General features: G+C 40.0%; 2 protein-coding genes across 2 annotated transcripts; both read right to left on the reverse strand.

Moving 5' to 3' along the window:
* Positions 1-322: 322 nt before the first annotated feature.
* Positions 323-10,819, reverse strand: LOC122652259. Its single transcript, XM_043845954.1, has 5 exons — positions 10,631-10,819; positions 10,414-10,500; positions 10,139-10,326; positions 455-602; positions 323-328 (listed from the first exon to the last, which is right to left on the reverse strand). The coding sequence occupies exons 1-5, from the start codon at positions 10,817-10,819 to the stop codon at positions 323-325; spliced, it is 618 nt and encodes a 205-aa protein (XP_043701889.1).
* A 2,966-nt stretch (positions 10,820-13,785) lies between these two features.
* Positions 13,786-14,356, reverse strand: LOC122642751 (putative invertase inhibitor). The gene has a single exon (XM_043836333.1). It carries the CDS (start codon positions 14,350-14,352, stop codon positions 13,855-13,857), a length of 498 nt encoding a protein of 165 aa, XP_043692268.1. The 5' UTR covers positions 14,353-14,356; the 3' UTR covers positions 13,786-13,854.
* Positions 14,357-17,908: the final 3,552 nt, after the last annotated feature.

Consider the following 17,908-nt stretch of genomic DNA (forward strand, 5'->3'; position numbering starts at 1 on the left):
CTTCACTCTCGGGTAGCCAGAGGCTAAGCAATCTAGGCCTTGTTCCCCTAAGAATGAAAGACGGAATAAGGAGGCCTTTTCACTATTCAGCCGGCTTGGGACGTTGGAACCCACTCCCCCCCCTCCCTTTGATTTGTGGAATAAATAAAGGACAAATGCCTAGTACCTATAAGCCTAAGACAATTAAGCCTTAGCCGGAATCTATTCCTAGCTAGCGCCCTCTATGCCTATGATTCTTTAAGGTTCTTAGAAACTCTCTTCTGTACTAGGTTCAATATTTCTTTCTTTTTCTTGGTTAGCCATGATCTTAGGGAGCAGCAAGCTAAACCTAGAAGCAATTCATTTAGAACCTTGTACAGAAAATTACACAAGCCTAAGTGCGCTTAAAGTCCTCGAAAGCCCCAACTTTAAACCAAATAAGGAAAACACAACCTTATTTGGTTTAGATACCAACCAGTGCTTCATCTCCTTTAATTGCTTCATGGCCTACTCCGTACTCTTGCCAATCTCCCCAGTACGCGGTGGGCCACTGAAAGCTGCTCCGAAAGATGTTGATACGCTTTCCTACTTCACCGCAGCTACAATGATCATAGCAGTCCCCACTGGAATCAAAATCTCAAAAGTTAGCAAGCAAGCATAGCTAGATCACCCGTAGGCTCTGGTTCTTCGTTCTCTTCCTATGGAGTCAGTTAGCTATCTCGTTCTGTGGCGCAGTACGAATCCTCTTGGATCTTCATCTTCGATCATGAGCTCGTTCTCTCCAATACGTAGATGATAGAAATGTATCGAATCAAATGATGGAATATGGGAAAGAAGGAAGGGAACAAAGTCCAACCGTGGCATTGGCCATTTCCCGAAATGGCGGCAACTTCTAATAAAGAGCCAACTATTAAAACACTCACATGCTCTGATCAACTTGTCAGAACTCAAACTAGCTACCTATATTTTTCTGCTTCTTTGACTGATCGAGCCGCCCTGAAAGCAATTCATTCGGGCCTTCATGTTGTACAGCCACAGGCTTGTGGTTTGATCTGAGTTTGTGTCGATCTAGATAGGCATGTCTGTTTGAAAGTAGGCTGTGGCAGTATGTCGGCACGGGTGGGTAATGTGGATTTGTTCTTTTCGGCACATATGAGGACCCATTTCTTGGTATGATAGTGCATGCACCAAAACTTAGCTGTGTTTACAGCTTATTCTCTAGGGAAGTGTTTGTGAACCAAACCCTAGCCTGGATGACCCAGTCAATGGCATGTGAGACCGGGTCAATTTCCACTCCTTGGTTTTGGATATTATGTATCCATTCCTTGTGTTTATCATGTCCTCTATCTATGTTATGTATTTCGATTTCCTTTGTTTGGCGTTGGGCGCACATGAATAAATAGCCTCTTTTCTACTAAAAAAAAAAAACCTTGCTTCTTGTATACACAGATTATGTACCGGCAAGCAGCTTTTGTACCCCCTTTATTTTATTCATTTCTCATTTTGGATTACTAAGTATAAAGGGTTATTCTACCCAAACAAAAAAAGTAGTAAAGGGTTAAACTATTAGAGGCCGTTTGTTTGACATGGAGGATGGGGTGGAAATGTTGTAGGACTAGGTCTCACAATGTAGTGGGTTGGAGAATAGGGGTGGGGTTTTTACTTTTCCCATGAACAGGGGTATTTTTATTTGCTCCATTTCCTGCCCGCTCCATTTCCCCAAGTTCCTCTAATAGAGGGGGATGGATCCCACCCGGGGAGGGTTAGGGTGGTCATTTTTGCCCCCTCTAATAGAGGAACTTGGGGAAATGGACCTGCCCAGGAAATGGAGCAAATAAAGGTCTTGAATAGGGTGGGATTCTCAAGTGTCATGTCAGCAGGCAAAGCATTTAATGTTGTTCTCTGAGCTTTTGTGAGTTCATTACCCTAGCTTTTGGGTGAGATTTTGAAGTGCCACATCAGCACTTTCCCACCCCAATTCTCCCACCCCACCTAAGTCCCTGTCAAACAAACAACCCCTTAGTTTCTCCACATGAGTCTTATGGCTATTTTGTAGCAAGTGAAGGGAAGTAAAATCACTTTTGAAAAGAAAAGGATTTCAAAAGGAAAAATTCTGTAATCATGATTGTTTAATGGAAAATTTTACCTGAAAGTGAAACTTCTATAATCATGATTGTATAATTTATCTGAAACTCTTGTTATATTTGGTATATATATTTTTTAAATGCAAAATGTATTTTACTTTTCAAATTAAAGAAATTTAATTGCAAACCATAGTGAAATTTAATTTTAATAAGTTCTGAAGTTACTTATACCATAATTACCACACAAAAAAAAGAAGTTACTTATATCATCTATTACCAAAAAAATAAGGTTTATGCCATCATGTGAGATTATGATTACACAAATTTTTACTTTTGTAATGATTTGATTTCACTTCCTTGCTTGCACACAAATGTCTAGGAAGGGTTGATGCCATGGTTTACATTATTAGACTTGGATCCGGTGAATTGCTTGATTCGAATCAGAATTAGTGGCACCTGATCCAGATTCATGAGATTTTGTGAACCATCTATTGCCTTGGATTCATCTTTGGTCATATATTTTTTGTTATTTTATTCTTTTGATTAGTTAAATAGCAGAAAATCAATGGAATTTACCTCTTGTTGCAAGATTCCCAAGTTTATTGAATCAAAAGCTCTAAAAGAGTCAGATTTTGAAAATCTTTGTTTATTTTTCCTGATTCCAATTTCTAGGGTTCATGTCACTTCCGATTGGAATCTATAGAAGCATTGCTTGACTCTGAGATAAATTACGAGCTCAAACAGCTGAGCCAATCTGATTGTAGCTGATAAGAAATATAGTTGTATGGCTAATATTTAACTTTATGCTATGTTTTAAGCAATCTACAAAACAGCTAACCTATCAACCATGTGGTAGTGGGCCCACCTTAGATAAAATTCTTGAAACTATGAGGGAACAAATCGAGAGTGAAGACTGGAGCAAAAAAAATTGATCATGATACAGTTTTCATCTCCTATCAAAGTAACTGGTACCCTAAGTACACCTCTCCCTTAAGATGAAAAAAATGCTGACTCCACCTAATTATCTTATGGAGTATCGTGAAAATGGAAGAATTGCTTGGCGCCACACACCTAACTAGTTATATCTTTGCCACCATTTGTAGCATTGAAAATCTAACTTGACAAAACTTGGGCATGAAAGAGCGATGGATACATATGTACGATGGTGCACCGTTAGAGCCAATTCTTCTACCAATACCTCTTGTAGGAACAACAAAAATTTTCCCCTGCCTCTCTCATAGGTAACTGCTAGAAAAGATCAATGATTTGTTAAATATCTATTGTTTCCCACTCATGAGAGAGCCAACATCAAACTTCAATTTCTCCACTCGTTGGTCCATTCCCAAGCTCTGATACCAGTTTGGTACAATCTGAGGCAAATTACTCTTGTTCATAGACATACCTATCACAAATGAGAGCAAAGGAAAGTATAGCGCCCAATCCTTGTGTGCCTCATCTAATACCTATTCATCAAAAAGCTTGGGGTATCTGGAACTCATATCCTCCTACAACATCTCTGGTGCTAGCAGTGTCCTCTTGCCTACCTCATCCCAACACACAGGGGGTTTGCACCCTCGACCATAGAGGGCCTCATAGGGTGCCATACCAGCGGTGGCCTCATAACTATTATTGTAGGCAAACTCCACCAAAGGTAAATTCTCATCCTAACTACCCTTCAGGTCCATGCTACATGCCTCACCATGTCCTCTAAAATTTATAATCCTCTCTATCTGACCATCTGTCTTTGGATGGAATGCTAAGCTAAAATTGAGTTGTGTACCCTTCTCCCTCTATAAAACTCTGCCAGAAACATGAAGTGAGTCTGGGATCTCTGTCTGAACAATGGAAATGGGTACGCCATGTAATATGACTATCTCATCCAGATACAGCTTAGCCAGTCTATCTAATGAGTAGTCCATCCTGGTGTGCAGGAAATGAGACGACTTGCATCTTATTGACTATGCCCATACTGTCTATGCCCTATGCTAGTCCTAGGCAATACTGGAAAACCCCTCTATGAACCTCCGGTAGTATCCAGCTAACTCCAAGAAACTCCGAACTCTATATGTCACACCCCAAACCACCCTCTGGGAGGATTAGGTAGGTGACCCAAATTGCACTGTAGCAATCCGTCAAATCCCACGGATCTAGAAGCAGTTAATCCATTCATAGACACACATATCCACCATAATACATAATGTAAAACTCAGAGTGCTGCGGAAGGCTATATTTACATTAAAACATTTAGAAAGAGTAGTAGTACAGGAAAAGAAAATATATATAATACTATGTTTGTTCTTTCCCTCTCTCACTCCCAAAGCATCAGCAATACCTACCTCTACCATATACAGCTCTTAAACAAAAGAATATAAACAGGGCAAGGTAACCCGAGCCCCAAAAAGAAAGCTGTAAAATAAAACGGGGAAGAACTCCGACAAAAACAAATAGAGTCCCAAAGACAAAAGAGTCAGCAGCAAGTCAGCAACACCCTTCACAGGTCATCCTCAGCCGTCACAAAAAACACTCACATCAACAGTATGACCTCCATTCGGGTCCATACCAATACAATCATAACCACCAGAGCTCGCCTCCAGGTGATAAGTCTCCCTGCCACAGTAACATCCACCTATAGGATCATCTAACAGAAAAACATATATAACAGAGTGTGAGCTCCACCGAGCCCGTGAATGAAATACATCACCATGCATGCACATGCAATCACAACCATATGAGTCCTACATGAGGTGCAGTTCATTTTATTTATTAGCCACCTAACATCACAACTAAGGTGGGTTAATGCTACTATAATCCTCAATACATGTATCCCTGGTGCGGGCTTTTAACCGCTTCCCGTGATTCACCCATTGAGTTGTCAGAGAGGACCAATCAGCTTTCGCATCAGTCACCAAGGTCAGCCCGACCAACCCTCTGGGATTAACCTGTGAGGTTTCCATCCTTTTTCTCATATCAGATTTATTTTCTAGCTTATAGCCCATAATCACCTTTTCGGTGCAATAACATTTCTTTCTTTTCTTTTTTTTTTTCTTTCATATGGCCACTCTTATAGGCATCCAACACCTTAACCCCTGTTGGCAAAGGTGCGTAGCACGGGTGATGAATCTCTAACCCAATGCATCTATATGGCATCATATGAATCGAGTGGTGTCAATTGCATCCCATTCTACAGGCTACCACAAGCCTCATTTCCAAGCCGGCTACGACATTTAGTCTAACAATTCACATACAACATTTAATGTTCATTCACAGATTTCAGTAGTCAACATATCTTTGTTTCAGATTTCAAAACTTATGAAATAAGTGAACAACATAATATTATTATACTATAATTCATTTCAGCATATTAGTTATATTACATTTACATATACGGTGTAATTTCACTCACCTTGATTTGATCCTACTGGTTCAGTTCCGGCCGGTGTCTGGCTGTGCACCTCGAGCACAAGATCAATTCCTATTTTATTAAATAAAAAATGTGTGTCAATTTATATTCAAAGCTGTTTTGATGACCTAGTGTTGGTCTAGGCTCACTAGTCTGACTCGGTGTTTAGTCTGGTGTTACTCGAAAATTGGAATTCTCCAGGTCTTGCACTGGGCTTTCGGGTCCATATCCTGGTGCATCATCCAGAGATGTAGAATCAAATCTGATTTGGTACATAGCAATATGGTCAATTTGTACACGGTCTAGATAGTCCTATAAAACAATACCTAGGCCAACAGTTCAGCTGGACCATCCCTGACATGGTTACCTGGCCCTGTGGGGCCCACTTGGGTACCCAAGGTGTGGACATCATTAAACAGATGTGAAGAGGGGTATTTTGATCATTTATCACCTCCACAAATAGTACATAGCCCACTGGTGAAGGCCCACAGAGACTGGACAACAATTCAGCTCAAAATACATCTTTGGGCGTTTCACTGGGTGATTGGGCCAATCGCCCAGTGCATCGCCCAGAGCCTATTTGGGACAAGTTTTGAGCTAAACACTTGGATTTTGCTACATGGGTAGCCATGGCATCGATCATGGATGCATGTATGATGGTCATGGACCATATTTAGTGTATGATCCAATGGTTCCAAGGGTTTTGGGCTCATTTCACCCATTTGGAAACCAGGAGCTGTTCTGTCAGCTCAGGCTGTGCTCCAGCTCAAAGCCTTGGTTTAGGCTGCATGCAAGGGTAGTTTTATGTCTACTTTCATGGTAGGATGCTATTCCTACACTAAGCTAAGCAAGGATCCGCTTGCATGTACTAATCCATGCCCAGGATCGCCTGTTTTGGGTGCAAGGCAGAGATGCGATCTGACAGAGCGGTTTGATCCAGTGTATATCGGCAATAAAATCATATATAAAATGCTTAGATCTTACATGCAATAGCTTTGCATGTCGAGATCGATGCACCCAAGGCAAGTCCAAGGTGTCCTGCGCTTTACTAGCCAGGAACACTAGCAACAGAGCAGAGATCAACAGAGAGGTACTGAAGACAGCAGCAATGAAGATGAAGATGGTTACCTGAGGATTGAAGTGTTGCAGAGACAGGGTGCAAGTAGGCAGCTCTGGTCTCCTCCTCCTCTTTCCTCTTATTCTTCCTCTCCTTTCCCTTTCTCTCTTTCTTTCCATTTCTGTTTTAGTTGGGGCAGTAAACAAAATGTATACTTCCCCCTCCTCTATTTATAGTGTTGGCCCCAGTGGGGTCTATTTGGCATTGGGTCCCCTTCCTCCAAAATGCATTTTTAACTGAATTCTGAGCCATTTTAGCTGCTCAGGTGGGGTCCACATGATTCTAGGGGTGGGTTATGATTTCTAAAATTCCCATCTACCCCCTAGGGGTGTTCATGGTCTGTATGGGTGGTCCCCACATGTCTGGAGTGTAAAATACTGTTTTCGGCCACTTTGGGCGATTCTCTGGGCCTTTGGGCCAATTGCCCAGTGCATCGCCCAGAGAATACAACAATGCTGTATAGGCCCTGTGCTTGCACATGTGCTTGGCCCAAGGCTTGGGCTTTGCACCAACACCTCACCCAGGGTCTAATACACATCTGAATAGGTGTGGGCCCCACATTTATGGATAGGAGAGAGAGTACTTGGGGTTTATGCATCATGAGATTATAATCGGACAAAACAAATGAGATTACTAATATTTTTAATAATAATAATTTCTACAAAAAAAAAGAAAAGAAATATGTTTAATAAATAAAAAATAAATTTTGTAAATCATTTACAAAATTGTCACTGGATCTAAAGTCTAGTCTGATTGATCACATGCATTCTCTCTACTTGATATTTCTCAATTTAGGGTAGTGGATTCCATATTGAACATCTCTCCTTAATACGACAGACAGTAATAGATGTGAAAATTTGTCTCAGATTCTTTTCTATTCACACAAATAATGTATACTTAGATTTATGCTCTGAAAACAACTTTTCTAGTGACATATAATATAATGATCATATGAACAGAATGTCTGGTGCTATCCCTAGTTGAGAACCGTTTTAGATGAAGACCCATGGAACAAACTAATAAGCCTATAAATAAATTCATACAATAATATTAAAATTAGAATTTTTTTATTCCAAAATTATCCAAATTTGATGGACACAATCCAACAATCACAACACTTTTGTATCAACCACATCTCTACAATACCACCAAACGCTGCCAAATAGATTGCCAATAATTAATGACAACCGCTTTGATTGACGGCCATTAAGTGTGAAACATTGTTGATTTACTAGCATTGCAGAGATTACAGAATTGTAAATTTAAGGAGATTGATTGAATTGAGATTGAACTTAGCTCTAGCATGAGAGCATGAACTAGCTGAAATTATTAATCTGACTAAGTTAGCGGAGATTTGTTCCAGCTGCCTTGAAGTGAAACATTATTAGTTAACAAACCAGGTAGACTTGTTCCGGTTGTCTTTATTGGGCTTTTATTCAGCTATGATGGAGATCGAAGTTGTAACCTACTGAAAAGGACAGATAACTGTGTAAAGCAAAGCATGCATGCAGCATGCCCATCCCTATCTTCCTCGGTCCTCCATTCCACCATTTCAGACCTCGAAAGAACAAATCCAACGCTGAGATCTCGAGATCCATAACATAACTAATGCTTCTCATGGATTTATTCGCAAGAACCTCACATAGATTCATCAGCCATTTGTGCAATAATAGAACGCGGTGATGACGGGGAGGGTGGGGTGATGGATAGGGGATCGTGATCCTCACGTGTTTGCTGTAAGGATCGAGCGGTGCACTAATGAGGCGGCGGAATGATCGCCTTACCCGCTCGGGTAGGGGTAAGGTCTTGCACCACGCCAAGGAGTGATATATGCAGCCCTTTGAAGCGGCGTGCTTAGTTGGTTGATGGATAGGGTTGGGGCGGGTTGCAAGAGGATGAAATTTTCCATTGCTGAAATGGATCTTAAAAGATATTTTAAAAAATACTAAAATCTAGGAGGATATTTATGAACCCAAAGGAAGTGAATTATTCCATTTCCTTAACAGCTTGCTAGTTAGTACTACAAATGTAGCACCATACTTTTTCCAAAGATCTTTATCCTCTCATTACATTGCCCGTACTTGACGTCAGTCCATCTCCCTCTATTAGATGAACTTGACATCAAGTACGGACAGTGTAATTGAGAGGATAAAAATTCAACATCTTTAGGAGAGGGGTAGGTGTGGTTGCCTTTTCTGTTCGCAAAAGAAAAGGAAAAAAAAAAATTAATAAAAAATAAAAAACATTAGAAATAAAATTGTGAAAAAAATAAATAAATAAATGCAATAAAATATATATATATAAAAGGAAAGGAAGAGAGAGACAATAAGAACCGGTTCGCATGTGAGGAGTAATATAGACAGAGGCACATGGGTAGTGGGGTTTTTTTTTTTTTTTTAAACATTTATTGGCGAAAAATCTTTATTTGATGTATTTTTAAATATTATGTTTTTCATTTCATTTAGCGGTGGTAATTAATTGCCAAGAAAAGTCCTTATTTGTTGTATTTTTAAATATATTAAAAATCATTGGTAGCGACAGAAAACCACCATAAAAAGTCTCCATTTCCTAGTTCTTTTTAATACATTAAATCATATTTATAACCTTAATATTTGCTACCAAAGTGATCGATTTTACGATACAAAAATTTACTATTAAAAGGTACATACACAGGCGGTAACAAGAAAAATAGCCATGGAGCAATGGTGTTACCACCTTTAATTAGGGGTTGATTTCCAACAAATATAAGTTGGACTTTTAATCTGAACCAACTCTTTTCCAGCAACCCAATGTTAACGACTTCACATTCAGGATAGTAATTTAAGCATGAGTCCACTCATCAAGCTTCACCTTACTACCTTTTTTGTAAGAACCATTTTATTAAGGATAACATTTTTGTTTTTTGGGTTGAAATTTTATTAAGGATAACGTAATAATTTGAAAGATGTATGATGTCATTAATAGGGGTCTCCTTGCTAGAAAGTCAGTCAAGCTTTTATATATTCTCTCTTAAAACAAAGTTGAAAATACAAGTATCAAAATAACTTGAAAGTTGCATGATGTCCTCTAAAATAACTCTCAAACTGAGTGAGAAAATAGTAAATCTTTTTTGTAAACAGGAGACAATATCTTTATTGTTTGATTCAAGAATAAACTTCACCTTACTACCTATAATTGAAAAATCCAAAGCTTGATAATACATGAAGGCTTCAAGTAGGGTCTCGATCATGGTGAATAAGCTTCACCTTACTACCCAATAATTGAAAAATCCAAGGCTCGACAGTACATAAAGGCCGGATTCGGCTCCCATCCTGCCGTGGCGGGAGCTGGATCGTCCAGCACCCCCACAGATCTTGCCACGTGGACAGGAGACAATCGAACGGTTTTTGCTTCTCTTTGCCTTACTTTAACCCATTTATAATATTCGTCCTCTCTCACCCGGTTTAACCCGACCCGTTTAGTTTTGGAATTTTAGAAACCTAAACGAAGTAAAACCCCTTTCGTCTCCCACTTTTCGTTCTTCCCTCCCTATTTTCTCCGTCCAACCTCGCGACGAACCCTAGCCAGCGGCGACACCTCATCTCTCTTAGAATATCATCTTTGGTTGTTCTTCTGATGGGTATGGTTCCTTCAGGGCATCTTCCACTCAAGTGCCACAACTGAGTAATGGAGTTTGAACTTTGTTCGGACTTGTTAGTGGTTTTGTTTTTGTCGAAAAGCCCTTCTGGATGAAAACTAGGTCTCATCTGAAAAACCCAGGAAAAAATAAATAAATAAATATCAAGTATAGCAACCAAGACCAGAAGTTGAGGAGAGCAGAAACAGAGAAGAACCTGAATTGTATGGTTTTTGAGAGAAGGATGGTCGAATGTAGGTTGATTAGAAGCATGGACGCAATCAATGATATCTCCATCTGGGCTCTGTCACCACCGAATTGAAACACAGAATTGAAATGTACAAGAAAAATCTAATAATCCTCAGCACTCATAAGCCGAAAAGATTGGATTTTCCACTCATTAATGAACATAAAATGAAAAAGCGCGAGAGAACCTTAATGCTTTCAACGGCGGGCTTGTTGAGGCGTTTCAAGTGGTTCTGAATTTCGAGCTTTTGACGGGAATTGGGCATCCCAGCAGCAGAACATGAGAAGGGGATCAGAGCCATCAAGTAAAAGGATATGAGGAATAGCAGCACACTTACTCGCTTACTCCTGCTCTCCCCGCTAACCCAAGCTGCCATGGTGAACACCAAGGAATGAAACACTACTACACCAGGGTGAAGGAACTTCCTCCTGTTCTCTCGCTCACTCTATCTCACCCTGCCATTGAAACGAGAGGATTTATAGAACTCAGTTTCCCTTCACCCACGGTGAAGGACTTCCTTGACCGTGGGACTGACGGTGATTGGATGTGAACCCTTCTCCACGGCTGGAGGAAAACTCCTCCCCTCCCCACCACCACCACCACCACCACCTCCACCTCTCTCTCTCTTGGGACTGACGGTGATTGGATGAACCCTTCTCCACATCGCGAGGTCAGTCGATGCCGTTCATCGCTCGCTGCCGTTTGTCGCTCGCCGTCGTTCGCCCCCGTTCGTCGCAGAGAGATGAGGTGTCGCCGCTGGCTAGGGTTTGTCGCGAGGTTAGACGGAGAAAATAGAGAGGGAAGAACGAAAAGTGGGAGACGAAAGGGGTTTTACTTCGTTTAGGTTTTTAAAATTCTAAAACTAAACGGGTCGGGTTAAACAGGGTGAGAGAGGACGAATATTACAAATGGGTTAAAGTAAGGCAAAGAGAAGCAAAAACCGTTCGATTGACTCCTGTCCACGTGGCAAGATCTGTGGGGTGCTGGACGACCCAGCTCCCGCCACGGCAGGACAGGAGCCGAATCCATAAAGGCCAGGCTTTAACTAGGGTCTCATGATGATTCAGACAATGACATGTCATTGTCTGATTCAAGAATAATCTTCACCTGACTACCAATAATTGAAAACTCCAAGGCTTGATAATACATGAAGGCTTCATGATGACATTTGTAGAAAGCGAAAGAGCATTGAGTGATTTACCAAAAAAAAGAAGAGCGTTGTGTCGTCCCGAAATCTAGTTGTTACTTTTCACGTATGAGGAGGTGACCCAGACTTCTGACAAATAATCTGTGCATGATTTACATGCATTAAATAATAGGGTAAAATACACTTATCCCTTTTAATGCACCCAATATTCCTTGTATTCCGATAAGTCCACGTATGAGTCTTCAATATTTCATGTACGATTCCTACTTTAGCCCCTAAAGTCATTTAAATCCAAAATATTAAAAAATGATCAAATTATTTTTTTTTCTAATTTTTTTAAAATTTGAAAAGTCCTAATTGTCTTGACCTATTTGCTAAAATTTGAAAAGATCAAAATACCCTCATCTTTCCCAAATCATCATTTTCTTTTACCATGTAGATATCCACCACCACCAACGCTTTAGAACGGTCACCTACTTGAAGGGTTGATGTCTGAACCTTATAAATATCAACAAATTACTTGCTCTTCACAAAATATAAAGGTTCCAACCCTCAACCAAAAAATATATAGGCTCCGTTTAGTTGCAAGGGGAATTAAAAGGAAGGGAAGGAAAATTTTCATATTTAAAAAATAAATTTTTATAATCATCACCCCATGTGACACCATGTGACAATATCAATAACTCCAAATCATTTCATATTTGATTATTAAATTCTACTTTACTTTGAGTCCAATTTTCTGTGGTTTAAAATATAAAATAAATATTACATGTAAAATGTATATTTACTATATATGATAAGAAATTAAAATAGTTTATACAATTACATGGGGTAATGATTACAAATTTTATTTTTTTAAGTTTGAAAATTTTCCTTTCCCTTTCCTTTAAATCCCCTTGCAATCAAACCGAACCATAATGAAAACAAAGAGTATTAGTCAAGAGATAGATAAAAAATACAGCTAAACAAACCCTAAAATCAGATAGAGGAACCCCAAATTATAGAAACACCAAACGCTTACCATTTGTGAAGACTCCAGAAATTCCTAACAGAAAAACCTTCTTCCATCAGTAGGACAGCTGCTCAATAGGACAGAACCATGAAACCCGTTCTCAAATTAAATAATTTTAAGTAATATTCATTTTAAAACCTAAAATTCATGTGATAACATTTTCAAATTAAAACAAGAATCAATGAGAAAAAAACAGGAGGCTTTTCTGAAGAACATCAATACCTGACAAGAAAGTGGGCTTTCCGCTTTCGAAGGGGTCTGAAGTAGAAAAAGAAAACTCAAATGGAGAAGTCTTCTCCGCAAAGAAATTTGCAGAGAGAGAGAAAGAGATCGAGCGCGTAAGAAAAGTCCTTCAAGCAGATATTGCGATAAGATGAGAAGAGATTACAGTTTGGTCTTATCAACCGGATCTGAAAAGTGAACCGATTGAGTTCGAATCGAAATGGTGGTGGTGGGTATCTACATGGTAAAAGAAGATGATGATTTGGGGAAGATGAGGGTATTTTGGTTTTTTCAATTTTAGCAAATAGGTCAGAGTAATTAGGTCTTTTTAAATTTTACAAAAGATAGAAGAAAGGATAGTTTGGTCATTTTGTAGTATTTTGGACTTAAATGGCTTTAGGGGGTAAAGTAAGAGTGGTACGTGGAATATTGAGGGGTGGTACGTGGACTTATCAGAAGCTTAGGGGGGTACGAGGAATATTGGGTGCATTACAGGGGGTACATGTATTTTACCCTAAATAATATTAATTTCACTTACCAATCCTTCCCACCCCCTCCCCAAATTCTGCTTTCCTACAATTGTGGCAGGAGGTGGAGGATCCAGCTCAGCCAAAATAGGGGTATTAGGGTCATTTCACATTCAACCCCCCTATGAAATGACTAAATCCCCTATTTTGGCTGGGCTGGACCCTCTACCTCCCGCCAGGGTCGGAGGAAAGCTATGGTCTTCAACCGTGGCGGGAGGTGGAGGATTCAGTCCAGCCAAAACAGGGGTGTTAAGGTCATTTTACAGGCAACCCCCATGAATTGATCAAATCCCCCCGTTTTGACTGGGCTGATCCTCCACCTACCGCCATGGCTGGGGGAAAGCTAGATCCCCACCCCCTTAAAAAAAAAACCAAAAAAAAAAAAAAATGAAAAAGAAAAAGAAAAAAACATTAATTTCACTTTCTTGATATAATCAAGAATTCAATAAAATAAATAAAACAGAAAATTTTAAGAAATAATGCAATCCCAACCATCTAAAAATCTAAGAATACATAGGCAACAAAAATGGCAGCTCAGATGGAATCAAACGGGTGATGACAAGAGCAATATCACACAACTGAAAGAAGTCGTAGTTCTGCTTTGTCAATGGAGATACCTCAAACCCATCTTCACACGTCGTTGCTGCATCCATGGCTGCGCTAATAAATACATTACCTGACCTGTAATCTTTACTGTTCAAGGTTGTGATAGAGTTCTCAAGCGTAGGGACTGCATCGGAGTAGAGTTCTTGACAGTCTTTTAAGCACGCCATGATCTTTGGATCAGAAGCTTCAATCTCTAAAAGCTTTTGGGTTTTCCAAAGCGTGGCGGTGGCGTTAACTAGAGCTAACTTCACAGAGATGACGGCAAGTTCTGGGAGACTTGCAGTGTAACTCAGAGGGATTACTTGTAGAGAAGACACACAAAAGTCGTAGCTCAAGACAGGTGATCTCTCTGCACTCATTTGGCAGGTTTCTTGGATGATATCCACGGCAGCCATGGCTGTGGTGGTCTGGTGTCGGAAGAGAATTAGTGCCATGGAGAGGGAGAAGAAGATGGAGAGCGTGCACCTCATGTTCTCCTTCTCAATTAAATTTTTTCAGGTATTATGTCCTTGTTATTATCCCCTATTGCTTATGAAGTTGTTGACGAGTCACATAGCTTGTCAAATTTCCAACCTTCACCTAACCTGCTGTATAGTACGCCAAAGTATTATTTATTTAGGAGCGTGTGCAGAGTTTTCTGTCGAGGAAGACCGTCCATGCGCCAACGCGGGACCTATGGAGCTGGGAGGAAATTTCAAATGGTGCGGGATTTTTGTTTTTCATGGGGTCAGGTCAATTATTTTGCGACATCCTATATCTAAGCGCATGAACTATGCTCTCAGATAGAGTTTATTTTTTCTTATTTATTTTTTATAAGAACACGCTAAACCAAGGTTATATCAGTATTAAAGAGCCATAGAGCTCAAGTGGAAATATTCTAAATCCTATTGTGGCTTAAAGGGCAATTGAACGAATGCTTGTACATGAAGTTTTACATGTGGATTATATGCTACGTACATCAAAGTAAAGTAAGCACCTTTATAACTTTACATTGACTAATGTGGATTTTAATTAAGCGTGTGAAAGTGGAGATTAACCCAGCAGTAAGGACATTGGATTGTGAATTATCAATTTGGTCTTGGGATCGAATCCCAATGTGAATTATCAATTATGTCTTGGTATCGAATCCCAAGACATAAATTCAAGTAATGAGAGCAATAATATTGTAAGAATGGACTGGGGCACATTTACGAAGGCTCTTCCTAAATAAAGATTTCTTAATTTCCCTAAGCTGGTCAATTATGAAAGCTGGGAAAGGGGAATAAAATTAATATGGGAGAATTTCTTAGATCTACTAAATAGAAAAAGGCAAACACAGCTGTGTAAGCGGTATATGTGAGAGGATGGGAGTTCAAGGTATTAATTAATGGGTGGGGGTTTATGACTTTTCCAATGTGAGAGGGAACATGACCGTGCATGCTTACATGACCGTGTATGAAAACTTTCCCCAATTATATTTTATAATTACAAGTTATAATTTTCAAAAGATTTACCCAATTCCCATATGAATAAAAAAGTTAAAAAAACATAACCTAAAATATCCCCAACTTCATTCTCTCTCTTCTTCTTCCAACACCGTTGCAATCAATCACTCCCCCTCCCCCTCCCCCTCCCCCTCCCCAACAACCCCACACCACCACCACCGCCACGCTCTCCCTTCCTCCTCCTCCCTACCCCTTCCCTCCCTTGCAAACCTGTGCCACCCATTCTCTCTCTCTCTGCAGATCTCATTGTTTGCGTTTGGGTTACGATTTCCATATTCGAGGTTCGTTCATTATCTAGCTGATCCTTAGGGTGATGCTTTTCGGTGAGTCTAAGCCTTCCTTGAATTCTCCACTTCACCACCCTCTAATTGTCCGTTCAAGTCCTGGGAGAAGGCTGGGGGAGTTAATTGATGTTTCTCCCATCGTATAAAAAACTCTTATTTTACATTGCTATAAGCCATTTTTCATTCGCATCTTCTTTTGTGGATGATTTATTAATGTAAAAACAAAGGAAAAGAAAAGGAAATATATTTCATGAATCATTTTACTCGTTTTTATAAAAAAATTTACTCGTTTCACTTGCAATTTGTTCAGATAAACTTTCACTGTCAATCCACTTCTATATGATCTTGCAGAGAGCCATTGTCCATTTGTCCTTCACCTTCTTTACTCCTGAGTCCGGAGTTACTACTCTCACTCCTTTACATTAACCTAAATTTCTTGCAGCAAAAAGAAGTGTAAATTTTAGTAGTGATTGCCCTAATCTTAAACAGGTGGAGGGCCCTTCTTAATAAAATCACTTATGGCTGAATAATTTACTGTGAGCTCCTAAGTTTTTCAATAGGATTAGGTAGTATTTTTAACACTGGGAGAATGGAGAAGAGTAGTAAAAGGACTCTAAGAGAATTCCATGTTAAACAACCAAGCCAATCATTTTTGTCTTTCACTGTCATAAAAGTACAAGGTTTCAGTCCATATAACGGTAATAAACATCAGGGTGAGTTTGTAGGGGAGCGAGGGGGGTAGGGGTGCAGGGGAGCATGGTGGGGCGGTTTGCCAGGAAGGGAGGGGTGGGTTGCAGTGATGCTGGAGGTGGTGGTGCGGGGCGGGTTTGCATGGAGAGGGTGGGTCGGGGTTGGAGGGGAGGGAGGAGGGAATGGTTTTGGCTTCGTTCATGGAAGAAAAAGGAGAAGAAAGAAGAAGAAGAGAGAAAATGATGTTGGGGTATTCCTTCGACTTTTTTCACTCATATGGGGATTTGGTAAATCTTTTGACCAATGTAGTTAGAGATTGTAAAATATAATAAATACCTATTAATTTTGTAAATCTTTTTGTTATCTAGTAGATCTAGGCAATTCTCCCAATTAATATTTGGGAGGATAATTGGGTCTTGTCTTTACCTACATTTCATATCTAGCTTTCTCATAGACCAGAGGACTCGGTGAATTTAGTCTCAGATTTAATAGATGATGAAACATGCCTCTGGAATGTGGACTTATTTCGAGGATTATTTCATCCTTTGAGGCAGAGAGGATTCTCAAAATTCCTCTAGCCCTCTTCCCTCATGATGATTGCTTAGTGTGGGGGGCATCATAAGATGGAAGGTTCTAGGTCAAGTCGGCATACCACCTTCAGTGCAACCTATTTCAAGCAAGGGAGAGTGCTCTCCTTGACCTCCCTGACTCATCTCGTATTAGGGACTAGAGGAATACACCAACTGAGGTATGGACGAAGATTTGGAGGTGCCCAACCTTGCCCAAAATTAAGAACTTCTTATGGCGGGCTTATGCTGATGGTATTGCCACTGTAGTAGGCCTTCTGAAGCGTCATGTCCTTGTTGACCCTACTTGCCAATATTGTGGGGAGAAGGATGAGACCTCAATACACATTCTTCTTAATTGTGCATTTGCAAAGGCAATTTGGTTTGGTAGTCCTTTATCCCATAAAGTGCTCTCAGATGGGAAGCTACAATTCAATCTGATCCAAGGATGGGATTATTCCAACCGTTTGGAGAAGAAGCATAACAGAGAGTGTATAGGCTTGTGCAGCTTTCTTATTTGGTACATATGGAGAGAAAGAAATGATTTAATATTTTCCCAGAGAAGATGGACTCCTCCTGAGGTAATTTCAGCAGCTCAAAAGGCTTACGATGAGTTTCTTCTTCAATCACAAGTATGTGTACAAAATTTCTTTACCTATAAATCCAGTTCCTTCATTTGAGGTTCGTAGAGAATGGGCAGCCCCTCCGTTTCAAGTTCACAAGCTGAACTTGGACACATCTTGGAAGAAAGATGGGCAGCAAGGAGGTATTGGATTTATGATAAGAGATCATCATGGCCATGTCTGGGTGGCAATCTTTGAGCCATTAAGCTTTCAATCAGTTTTAATGGGTGAGCCATTGGCATTGCGTGGTGGAATGTTAGAAGCAATCTCTGAATGGTGTGATCGCGTTGTGATGGAATCTGAT

The sequence above is a fragment of the Telopea speciosissima genome, chromosome 1 (genome assembly GCF_018873765.1).
Source record: "Telopea speciosissima isolate NSW1024214 ecotype Mountain lineage chromosome 1, Tspe_v1, whole genome shotgun sequence".
NCBI classification, from domain to species: domain Eukaryota; kingdom Viridiplantae; phylum Streptophyta; class Magnoliopsida; order Proteales; family Proteaceae; genus Telopea; species Telopea speciosissima.

Excerpts from the sequence above, each read along its gene's own strand:
- LOC122652259 (XM_043845954.1), bottom strand. The coding sequence starts at position 10,819 with ATGGCAGCTTGGGTTAGCGGGGAGAGCAGGAGTAAGCGAGTAAGTGTG. Across the intron at positions 10,501-10,630 it reads CCGCCGTTGAAAGCATTAAG|AGCCCAGATGGAGATATCAT; the intron begins GTTCTCTCGCGC and ends CGGTGGTGACAG. Across the intron at positions 10,327-10,413 it reads TCAAAAACCATACAATTCAG|ATGAGACCTAGTTTTCATCC; the intron begins GTTCTTCTCTGT and ends TGGGTTTTTCAG.
- LOC122642751 (XM_043836333.1), bottom strand. The coding sequence starts at position 14,352 with ATGGCTGCCGTGGATATCATCCAAGAAACCTGCCAAATGAGTGCAGAG.